The sequence below is a fragment of the Panulirus ornatus genome, chromosome 1 (assembly GCF_036320965.1).
Source record: "Panulirus ornatus isolate Po-2019 chromosome 1, ASM3632096v1, whole genome shotgun sequence".
NCBI lineage: Eukaryota > Metazoa > Arthropoda > Malacostraca > Decapoda > Palinuridae > Panulirus > Panulirus ornatus.
In genome coordinates, this window is record NC_092224.1 from 93,185,458 (window position 1) to 93,198,235 (window position 12,778).

Below are 12,778 nucleotides of genomic sequence, written 5' to 3' on the forward strand. Positions count from 1 at the left end.
GAGAGTTACTTCAAGTCTACACCATGAAAAAGTTATGATCTGAGGTATGGGTAACTAATTACAGATCATTTTATATGTTAATCTATTAAACAAAATATGTAAAATAAATATATCCAGCTACACATTTCTAATGACTTGCAATTTAGCTCTAATCTAATCTTAAACAAAATTACATATTACTAAAATTTTAGGTGTGTACTTCCAATTCATTTCATCATATAAGATTTTAGGGGTGTACTTCCAATTCATTTCATCATATAAGATTATGAAATATTGAGAATGTTAAAAAAAAAATATGATTACCTGGTAAAATGCCATCTGAAGTACAATTCTACTAAAATGGACTTATAAAACAAAAAGTAATTGTGACAAAAGAAAAACTTACTCCTGCACATGACTTTGTGAGGTAAGGAAGTGCTCAGTTTGGTATAGGGAGGTCCTTATTGATAGTCAACCTAATGAATACTCACAGAGATCAGAGATATCCCAGGCCCACTTCATGTGCACTACACTTTCCACTACTCAAGCAGAAAAGCTAGATGATCAGATAACATTAAAGTATACAGGAGTCATATCATACAAGAGCGAGTTGGAAGAGGTAGTTAGCGCAGCTCTTAGGATCAAAACATACCCCATACTACTTCTAAGCATGGGATAAATTAGCTATGATGCTGTCTGTCACTCTTGTGATGGACTTTGGAACTCACATTAGAATGAGCCACATTTCATCTTGGGTTGTATTTCATCACTCTTAGAAAAGTAAAATTACTTTGAATGTTTGTCAAATAAATACTTCACAACTTGTCTGTATAAAAAAAGTTTGATCATCCAGGAATTCAATCATTCCATACAGTCATCAAAATTCGAGATGTACCAATAACCCATTGAAAGCCCCCAAAACAGAATCTGTATAATTCTTTATGAATTGGTGACTATAAGTGCTACTCTTTGGGCACTTATAGTTGCATTTGTTTACAATGGCAGAGTCCTTTGTTGTATTTCTTGGTGGCTGGTCAGCTAAAAACAATGCAAGTGTGCTGACGAGTTCATCAAGATGGAGGAAAAAAAAAGTAGATGAGTGTCTTTCAAGTATCCAGTGGAAAATTAACTTAATATAATGCAGAGAATAATGCAAGCTTTGGGCTAAACTATGCTGTGACTTTGATACTGCTATAGTTCAGCTGTAGCAGAGGGTGTTACAAGATCTTCAGAAAAACTTCAGCATCATTTCTGATGAATATATATATTCAGGGAGAGTGGTTTGGTGAAGAGAGAAGAGGTGCTGAAAGCCTTGTGGAAGATGGTATTGCAGTTGAGTTTATCAAGAAAGGGAGAGAGTGTGTTGTTGACTGGTTGGTAAGGATATACAGTTTTATGCATGGATCATGGTGAAGTGCCTGAGGATTGGAGAAATGCATGTATAATGCCAACATCTTTGTCAAAGGCAAAGGGGATAAAGGTAAGTGTTCAAACTACAAGGGCATAAGTTTGTTTGGAAAATCACATGGTAGGGTATTGGCTGAATGGGTGAAGGCTTGTACAAAGCATCAGACTAGGGAGGAGCAGTGTGGTTTCAGAAGTGGTAAAGGATGTGTGGATCAGGTGTATACTTTGAAGAAAGTGTGTGAAAAATACTTAGAGAAACAGATGGATTTGTATGAGGCATTTATGGATCTGGAGAAGGCATATGACAAGGTGGATAGAGATGCTTTATGGAAGATCTCAAGAGTATATGGTGTGGGAGGTAAGCTGCTAAAAGCAGTGAGAAATTTTTACCAAGGATGTAATGCATGTGTACAAGTAAGAAGAAAGGGGAGTGATTGGTTCCCTGTGAAGGCCAGTCTGCAGCAGGGGTATGTGACATCCCCATGGGTGTTTAAATTCTTTGTAGATGGGGTGGTTAGGGAGGTAAATGTAAGAGTTTTGGAAGGGGGCAAGTATGCAGTCTGTTGGGAATGAAAGGGCTTGGGAAACAAGTCAGTAATTGTTTGCCGATGATACAGCACTGGTGGCTGATTCGAGTGAGAAACTGCAGTGGGTGACTGAGTTTGGAAAAGTGTGCGAAAGGAGAATGTTGAGAGTAGATGTGAATAAGAGCAAGGTTATTAGATTCATCAGGGTTGAGGGGCAAGTTAGTTGGGATGTGAGCTTGAATGGAAAAAAATTGGAGGTAGTGAAGTGTTTTAGATATCTGGGAGTGGACTTAGTGGTGAATGGAACATTGGAAGAGGAAGTAAGTCATGGGGTGGGGGAGGGGGCAAAGGTTCTGGGAGCGATGAAGAATGTGTTGAAAGAGAGAAGATTATCTTGGAGTGAAAATGGGAATGTTTGAAGGGATGGTAGTTCTAACAATATTATATGGTTACAAAGCATGGGCTACAGATAGGGTTGTATGGAGGAGGGTGGATGTGTAGGAAATATAATGCTTGAGGACAACATGTGGTGCGAGGTGCTTTGATCAAGAAAGTAACTAAAGGGTAAGAGGGATGTGTGGTAATGAAAAGAGTGTGGTTGAGAGAGCAGAAGAGGGTGTGTGGAAATGGTTTAGACACATGGAAAGGATGAGAGAGGAAAGGTTGACAAAGAGGATATATGTATCTGGAGTGGAGAAAACAAGAAGAAGCAGGAGACCAAATTGGAGGTGGAAGGATGGAGTGAAAAAGATTTTAAGCGACACGTTAGTTGGGATTTAAGTTTGAATGGAGAGAAGCTGGAGGAGGTGAACTGTTTTAGATATCAGGGAGTGGATCTGGCAGCGAATGGAATCATGGAAGTGGAAGTGAGTCACAGAGTGGGGGAAAGGGCACAGGTTCTGGGAGTGATAAAGAATGTGTGGAAGGAGAGAATGTTATCTTAGAGAGAAAAATGGGTATGCTTGAAGGAATAGTATTTCCAACAATATTACATGGTTGCGAGGCATGGGCTATAGATAGGGTTGTATGGACTATGGTGGATGAGTTGGAAATGAAGTGTTTGAGGACAATATGTGGTGTGAGGTGGTTTGATTGAGTCAGTAATGAAAGGTTAAGAGAAGTGTGGAAATAAAAAAGTGTGGTTGAGAGAGCAGAAGAGGGTGTGTTGAAATGTTTTGGGCATATGGAGCGAATGAGTGAGCAAGGAAGAAGAATGGCCCATCCACTTATATACACATATATACATACATGCCCATACATGCATATATACGTACATATACATACACAGACATATACATATATAAATATGTATATATTCATATTTGCTCGCCTTCATCCATTCCTAGTGCCACCCCGCCTCACAGGAAATGGCATCGCTACCCCCCACTTCTGCAAGATAGCACCAGGAAAAGACAAAAAAGGCCACATTCGTTCACACTCGGTTTCTAGCTGTTAAGTAATGCACGAAAATCACAGTTCCCTATCCGTATCCAGGCCCCACAGACCTTTCCATGGTTTACTCCAGTCATTTCACATGCCCTCATTTAGTCCACTGACAGCACGTCGACCCCAGTATACCACATTGTTCCAATTCACTCTATTCCTTACATGCCTCTCACCCTCTTGTATGTTCAGGCCCCAACTGCTTAAAATCATTTTCACTTCATCATTTCACCTCCAATTTGGTCTCCTGCTTCTTGTTCCCTCTACATCTGACATGTATCTTCTTTGTCACCATTTCCTCACTCATTCTCTCCATATGTCCAAACCTAGGCTTAGCCTCATGGAGTTGTGTTATTATGACTTGAATTACATTCATCAATTTTTCTATTTGAAATTTATTCATTTGTAAAACTTTTATTTTCTTATGAGGATCAATAAGTGTGTTCTTACTACATCCTACAATAATTATTTGGCATTCACTCAATGTTCACAATAAACAGTGTCCCTATTTCTCTGTCCATCTGGCTGACTTAATTTTGCCACTCTGTATCTATCATGTGCAGCTGCCTAAATCTACCAGTTTGTGAAGGAAGGGTGAGGGAGTTCTTGAACTATATTGTAAAACACTTTATCAAGCTTTTTTATGCTAAGCATTTTCAGTTTCACTGCTCTGCCTGTTCCAACAGTGTTCTGTTTCTTGCTTACATTTTTGTTGAGCTTAAAGATTTTTCATGTAGCTAAAGGGAGCTTTACAGAGGGAATAAAAGAGACACATCACAGCTAAAATTGGTTACCTCTTTCAAAAGGCCTCAACAAACCTCTCCACATCCAGTTAAACATTTGATTAATCATATAATTCAAGGAGTGGGTACAACACTATTGCATTGCTTAATTAATCCCACTTCACCACCATCTTAATTGCTTATGGCCACATTTTCAGTTACATTTTCATTAAAAAATTGTCTAAATCAAGAGATGTTTCCAAGCTGACTGTCGGTGGGTGGCATATGAATCCCAATATATTTTGCCAAAGCTTGTGGAATACAAATCTAAAATCATTTTGCTTTGAAATCATTCTAAACTGCATTATGACTAAAAGAACCTTCAATTATCATATCTTATCATTAAGAAAAATAGTATCTTATATGGTAAACTGGAAATCTAAATTATTTTTTCAAATCTCTCACTACTGCATGAGAATCAACTGATCTAAGAGCCTGTATCCTAATTCTCAAATGTCACTAATGCAAAATGTCTCCCTGAATCCACTGCTACCAGGGGCCCCTGTTATTGACTGTGTGCTAATTGACAGGCATAAAGGGAGAGGTTGCTGGATGTGCATGTTGAATGGAGTGGTTGGTGGAATGTCTAATCATTTCTTGGCACAGGTGGGAAAGTTTGCAGTGATTTTAAGAAACAAAATTACAAATGTATTTACCTATTTGTTTTTGTTTGCACAGTATGGGGAGAGAGCTGTCACTCATAAGGTCCACATCTCTTGAACTATCTATATCAGCAAGTAGCCTTTAAAACCACTGCAAACTGCTGGCAACCCCAATTTCCTTGTTTAACCTCTCATCATGTAAAGCAACTGTGGCTGCCGAAAAATTAATTACCATGAATTGACAGCCAGATGTTGCCTGTGCTGATATCTGGGAGCATGGGAGTTCTATACCTTTAGAGATTAGGGTGACAGAAAAGCATTTCAGAAAACAGTTCAAGGACAAAAATACCATGTCTAATTGTGTTGTTTGTTCAGTTTTAGCTTTCTCTGCTTTAAAACAAGATGGAGCAAGAGGAAGACAACATATCATTAGCCTATCTAACCAAATATCAATCCTCTGTAAAATTCCTTGTTTCAGGATACTCCATACCCATAAGTTATAAAACTTGCCAACATATATAAATCAGCTGTCATATGAATACTCTATGCCTTATATTTTTTCTCAAAATAACAGATGCATGAGCATGGTACTTTGTTTGTCTGACACTCCAGGGTTCTCAAGTGTCCTTATTTCTCAAAAGTGCTCTTATTTTTGGCCTCTTAAATGTTAATCAATTTTCAGTGAAGGCTTTACTCCAAGTTAACCTTCCCTTCTTGTTTGGAGATGTACATTTTCCTTTGGAATGACTCAGTGTTACACAAAAAGATCCATGGATGGGACAAATACTACAAATATCAATAAAAAAAAGAGTTGAGAGTAAACGTGAATAAAAGTAAGGTTATTAGATTTAGCAGGGTTGAGGGACAAGTTAACTGGGGTGTGAGTTTGAATGAAAGAAAATTGAAAGAAGTAAATTGTTTAAGATACCTGGGAGTAGAAATGGCAGTGAATGGAACCAAGGAAGTGAGTCATGAGGTGAGTGAGAAGGCGAAGGTTCTGGGAGCACTGAGGAATGTGTGGAAAGAGAGATCCTCATCTGGAAGGGCAAAAATGGGTATGTTTGAAGGTAAAGTTGTCTCAACAGTATTTCATGGATGTGAGGCATGGGTTGTAGATAAGGCTGTGTGGTGGAGGGTGGATGCGTTGGAAATGAAATGTTTAAGGACAAAATGTGATGTGAGGTGGTCTGATCAAGTAAGTAGTTATGAAAGGGTAAGAGAGAGGTATTATTTTTTTTTTTTATTATACTTTGTCACTGTCTCCTGCGTTTGCGAGGTAGCGCAAGGAAACAGACGAAAGAAATGGCCCAACCCCCCCCCCCATACACATGTATATACATACGTCCACACACGCAAATATACATACCTACACAGCTTTCCATGGTTTACCCCAGACGCTTCACGTGCCTTGATTCAATCCACTGACAGCACGTCAACCCCAGTATACCACATCGCTCCAATTCACTCTATTCCTTGCCCTCCTTACACCCTCCTGCATGTTCAGGCCCCGATCACACAAAATCTTTTTCACTCCATCTTCCCACCTCCAATTTGGTCTCCCTCTTCTCCTCGTTCCCTCCACCTCCGACACATATATCCTCTTGGTCAATCTTTCCTCACTCATTCTCTCCATGTGCCCAAACCACTTCAAAACACCCTCTTCTGCTCTCTCAACCACGCTCTTTTTATTTCCACACATCTCTCTTACCCTTACGTTACTCACTCGATCAAACCACCTCACACCACACATTGTCCTCAAACATCTCATTTCCAGCACATCCATCCTCCTGCGCACAACTCTATCCATAGCCCATGCCTCGCAACCATACAACATTGTTGGAACCACTATTCCTTCAAACATACCCATTTTTGCTTTCCGAGATAATGTTCTCGACTTCCACACATTCTTCAAGGCCCCCAGAATTTTCGCCCCCTCCCCCACCCTATGATCCACTTCCACTTCCATGGTTCCATCTGCTGCCAGATCCACTCCCAGATATCTAAAACACTTCACTTCCTCCAGTTTTTCTCCATTCAAACTCACCTCCCAATTGACTTGACCCTCAACCCTACTGTACCTAATAACCTTGCTCTTATTCACATTTACTCTTAACTTTCTTCTTCCACACACTTTACCAAACTCAGTCACCAGCTTCTGCAGTTTCTCACATGAATCAGCCACCAGCGCTGTATCATCAGCGAACAACAACTGACTCACTTCCCAAGCTCTCTCATCCCCAACAGACTTCATACTTGCCCCTCTTTCCAAAACTCTTGCATTTACCTCCCTAACAACCCCATCCATAAACAAATTAAACAACCATGGAGACATCACACACCCCTGCCGCAAACCTACATTCACTGAGAACCAATCACTTTCCTCTCTTCCTACACGTACACATGCCTTACATCCTCGATAAAAACTTTTCACTGCTTCTAACAACTTTCCTCCCACACCATATATTCTTAATACCTTCCACAGAGCATCTCTATCAACTCTATCATATGCCTTCTCCAGATCCATAAATGCTACATACAAATCCATTTGCTTTTCTAAGTATTTCTCACATACATTCTTCAAAGCAAACACCTGATCCACACATCCTCTACCACTTCTGAAACCACACTGCTCTTCCCCAATCTGATGCTCTGTGCATGCCTTCACCCTCTCAATCAATACCCTCCCATATAATTTACCAGGAATACTCAACAAACTTATACCTCTGTAATTTGAGCACTCACTCTTATCCCCTTTGCCTTTGTACAATGGCACTATGCACGCATTCCGCCAATCCTCAGGCACCTCACCATGAGTCATACATACATTAAATAACCTTACCAACCAGTCAACAATACAGTCACCCCCTTTTTTAATAGATTCCACTGCAATACCATCCAAACCTGCTGCCTTGCCGGCTTTCATCTTCCGCAAAGCTTTCACTACCTCTTCTCTGTTTACCAAATCATTTTCCCTAACCCTCTCACTTTGCACACCACCTTGACCGAAACACCCTATATCTGCCACTCTATCATCAAACACATTCAACAAACCTTCAAAATACTCACTCCATCTCCTTCTCACATCACCACTACTTGTTATCACCTCCCCATTTGCGCCCTTCACTAAGTTCCCATTTGCTCCCTTGTCTTACGCACTTTATTTACCTCCTTCCAGAACATCTTTTTATTCTCCCTAAAATTTAATGATACTCTCTCACCCCAACTCTCATTTGCCCTTTTTTTCACCTCTTGCACCTTTCTCTTGACCTCCTGTCTCTTTCTTTTATACATCTCCCACTCAACTGCATTTTTTCCCTGCAAAAATCGTCCAAATGCCTCTCTCTTCTCTTTCACTAGTACTCTTACTTCTTCATCCCACCACTCACTACCCTTTCTAATCAAGAGAGGTGTGGTAATAAAAAGTGTGATTGAGAGAGCTGATGAAGGTGTGTGAAATGATATGAATATATGGAGAGAATGAGCAAGGAGAGGTTGAAAAAGAGAACTTATGTGTCAGAAGAGGAGAGAGACCAAACTGAAGATGGAGGGATGAAGTGAAAAAGATTTTGAACGATCGGGGCCTAAACATGCGAGGGGGGGGGTGAGGAGTATGCATGGCATGATGAAGTAAACAGGGGTCCATGTGCTGTCAAGACCAGGGCACATGAAGTGTCTGGGGTAAACTATGGAAAGGGCTGTAGGACCTTGTTGTGGGTAGAGAGTTGTGGTTTTGGTGCATATACATCAACAGCTAAAGAATGAATGTGAGTGGATGAAGCTTCTCTTAATGTGTTCCTAGCACTACCTCGCTAATGGCAATCAAGTTTAAAAAAAGAAAACAATTTTGTTGTTTGCATCAGAATAAAATATTCATATATTACAGAATTCTTATTTTTTAGACAGAATTCTTATTCAATGATGGAGTTCAGGGTCTGATTATATTTTTTTGACTTGTTGAATTTTCAACTAATTTATGTGGGAAAGTTTACATAAAAAAGTATTCATTTTTGAATTTTTTTTTTTTTTTTAAACTATTTGCCATTTCCCGCATTTGCGAGGTAGCATTAAGAACAGAGGACTGGGCCTTTTTTGGAATATCCTCACCTGGCCCCCTCTGTTCCTTCTTTTGGAAAAAAAAAAAAAAGAAAGAAAAAAAACGAGAGCGGAGGATTTTCAGCCCCCTGCTCCCTCCCCTTTTAGTCGCCTTCTACGACACGCAGGGAATACGTGAGAAGTATTCTTAATCCCCTATCCCCAGGGATATATTCTTTTTTTTTTTTAAATTTTTGAAATATATGTGCTTTAATTATGCTTTTAATGGAGCTTTGGCCTTATCTGAACTACCCAGGTCACTTACTATGAATATTTCCACATTTATAAAATATTATATTTTCACAATTTTCTTAAAACACTCTCTAAAGCAGAAAATTTTTTAGAGCACATACACTTGCCCCTGAGCTAGTCATGCTGAAGTTTCAAAAACCCATCATTTTCGCTGGTCTAAATACTGGGGCAGTTGGAAGTACAACAAATACAAAATGGATCCTGGGTGTCTCTCCTTTATAGATTCAACCTTTGACCTGTCAAGCAGTGATTGGACGACACATTCAACATAGTTCTACTAGAGTCACCTTGTATAATCCCTCCAACTGGGCCTCTCTTAAATTTGTTAGTGAGCATTTCCTTAAATCACATGTCCAATGCAGAAATGCAGAACATGAAATACTAAACATTACATAAAAAGCAAACAAAACAATAACATCACACACAGAAGGCAAAGAGCAGATAGGAATCTTACCTTTTGCATGTAAATCCAAAGGAAAACAATCTTCCATTGAAATCAAAAATAAACATGCAAAGCAAGCAATTAACTCATATCCAAAGTCAATCAATTAAAACAACATATACTTGCTAACCTTACATTATGAAGGCCTGGAACCTTGAACTGAATCCATGGGGTTAATGTTCACTGCTTGTAAATTCTTATATAAGAGAGAGGTCAACACATGCAAATTCAATATCGAGTCTTACCACATGCTATCATTTGGGGTTCTCATTAAGTTATGTTAAGAGCAACAACTCAAAAACAATTATATATTTCATTACAAAAGCAATCTCAATAATCATGCAATTATTTTTGTTCACAAATACATTTTTTCATCAGCATTTCTACTGCCTGTTCACTCCATTTCACTTAAAACTTTATGCATTTTGCTGACTTTTCAAAATAATTCTGACCTGGCCATTCACGGCAGTCTCAAGGACTCCTTTATCGATCACAATTATAGAGGAATCTTGAGAGTTAGAATCTGACCATGAGAATGGTAAATCCTTTCGCCACACTACATAAGGTATTAGTGTGTTTTCTGTCCAGATGTCCACTTCAAAGCGTACAGTACCACCTCGAGTTACTGTCACATTTTCCAGGTGCTTGGTGAAGATTGGCCGAGAAGGTATGTGTTCTATAGTAGAAGGGCAAGAAGGGGTGAATTAGTAAGACCCAAATTAGAAAATAAAAATAAACCCACAAAGGATAGAGAAATGGAAACCACTTCATCATCACCACATAACAAGCAAGAAATACCCTCACTCTTTAGAAATGCTTCTGAGATTAACTTATGTATCTAAGCCAGAGCTGCACGAAGCAAAGAGTAAAGTTGTTTTGGTTCAAAAATTATTTGGTTTCACTAATGGCATTTGAAATGGAAAGGACCATCTATCTAGCTATCTATATCTCTGATGCCTGTTCCTACCTGGAACTCCCTCATGGGGATGGCCAAGGCAATAGAATCTCATCACAAGAGAATTCCAGTGCCTCTTCTAAGCCTTTAGTTACTCATCCTTAACAGGCCACTGGCAGAGGGCAACAACGCAGTGTTTGCAAAGGCTCCTACTTATATTCCAACTGACTTCTTCTACTTAATGTTCCTACCAATTATCTCCATTTAATGTTTCTACTGAATTTTCCTCTCTAGATTTTCCTACCTACTACTTCTATCTACTGCTCTCACCATTTTCCCTAAAGGCAGGACCAGTGCATAGTGCTCACTGCAGGAAAATCTAGGGTTAAAAAGAATGAGATGTGTGAGTTAAGTGTTCCCAAATGTTATGCATGACAAGGAGAGATTGTATGTTGTGGACAGAATGCTAGTAGTCCACATGTGAGTGAGGCAGAAAGAGAAGACAGCTTCCCAAGTCAGAGGAGTGAAGCTTGACATCCACAGGCATCATTAATCCTCCCAATACCCATGTGGGTAGTACTGGTACTATACCTCCCAGGTTGTTGGCTGTCTACCTACACCTACTCACCATGGAAAGGACTGGTGATCCTTAAACTTGTTGGATAGATATATCTGAGCAATCATTACGAAGAATAACCTAAAACTTGAGAAGTCAACTGTTAACCATCTTAAAGTTGGCTCCCTTAAACCTATGCAATTAGAAGCTGCCATTACATATTTACCAGGCAATGACTTCAATCCTACACAATGGCTTCAATGAAAACCTGTCTCCAGTTCAAACAGGGTTGTCATTCTTAATTAAGTAAAGGGTGCACAATTACCAGCCAAATGGCATGGTAATCCTAATTGTTCTAACTTACAAATTACTATAACGTAGTACAAGTCATGCAGGATTCAAACTTCTTTCTTTTATTGAACAAGAGCATATAGAGGGCTGTTTAAACTTATAATCAAATGAGATGTCAAAAATCCCAATATCCCACTAACATATAGACACCTTAAGTCATTATATCAGCCTGAGCATGGGAAAATTAACATGACAGGGACACTGTCCAGCAACCATCTACCTCTGTATAATGGTCAAGTCTAATAATTCTGTGGAATGGAATCCCTAATTAAGACAAAAGTTACATTAAGTGAAGAGCTCACATTCCACTTTCTGTACCATTCTGTGCCCCCTGAAAACTGATGTTGCAAAAATCATAAAAATATTAAATGACCATTAGGAAATGAATTCTTCCACTATTACTTATGTCAAATGAGCTACACATGGTATACTCTAGTAAATTCTGGACACAGAAAGTCAAAGCAATATCTGTATCAACAGAGTTAAGAATGGTAGTAGCACTATACTGTTGATGAGTACAGGAACTGCTTCTCTGAAATGCTATAGTGGCTCCTAATCTGATAAGCCTCAAAAAGCTAGACGATGAAAGTTTAAGCCAGTTCTTCATTCATTTCTGGGTATCTGTTGTCAATGGTTCTCAAGCTAAATCTTTATTGGCAAATAAAGACCGAAAGTCTTTCTATGTCACCTGTATAGCACTGGGGAAGAAACCAAGAGATCAGTATCAATACATAACAATTAATAATGCAAAATATCTAGTCTTCAGTCAGTGATGAAGACCTACAAACAAGGGAATTTCATTGAGCTTAAAACTATTGGCCCAGAAAACATTGCTAACACATGAGCAAGAAAAGCTATATCAATCAAATAGTTTTCAAATATTAGCTAAAATACCTTGGCATTAGATTATAATGTGTATGGTAAGATATTTCAAGACTTACACTATAAGTACACAATGATTTATATCTCTTATATATCATCATTTATACTAAAACTGTACACCATCACCATTATTATCGAAGAAAAACAAAAAGTGCAACTAAGAGACAGACAACTACTGTGTGCATCGATCCCAACACCAGTAACAGAAAACCACAATAAGCTTCTAACATTACCACCACCACCACCACTTATTAATACTTCAGCTGCCACCTCAACCCTTTACCACCATTAATACCGTTCTTCGTGAATTAACATTTTTACCTTGATGATCAACAATCTGTCAATAATATTGCCCTCGTCGTCAACACCATTATACCGTGTAGTGTGCTTAAGCCAAGTGATGTATGGTACTTGGTCCGATATGACAGAACACTGTAGTTGCACTTCTGTTCCCTGGACCACTGTACGATTACTCAGCTCCTTGTTTATAATTGGTCGACTTGGGAGGCGCTCTACATATAGAGAGGACCAGTCATGATATGGTGAGGGTATATGAATTCTGAAAACC

The 12,778-nt window shown here is 39.0% G+C and overlaps 1 protein-coding gene across 6 annotated transcripts in view; it reads right to left on the minus strand.

Moving 5' to 3' along the window:
- LOC139751036 (fibroblast growth factor receptor 4-like) overlaps positions 1–12,778 on the minus strand; it is a 341,174-nt gene that overhangs the window by 36,753 nt on the left and 291,643 nt on the right. For 5 of the 6 annotated variants that reach the window (XM_071666158.1, XM_071666176.1, XM_071666165.1 and 2 more), the window contains one exon: positions 9,979–10,202. In XM_071666158.1, coding sequence (XP_071522259.1) covers positions 9,979–10,202 — 224 coding nt within the window. Of the gene's footprint in view, positions 1–9,978; positions 10,203–12,531; positions 12,723–12,778 lie in introns of all 6 variants that reach the window. The other variant, XM_071666179.1, reaches the window with a different exon arrangement.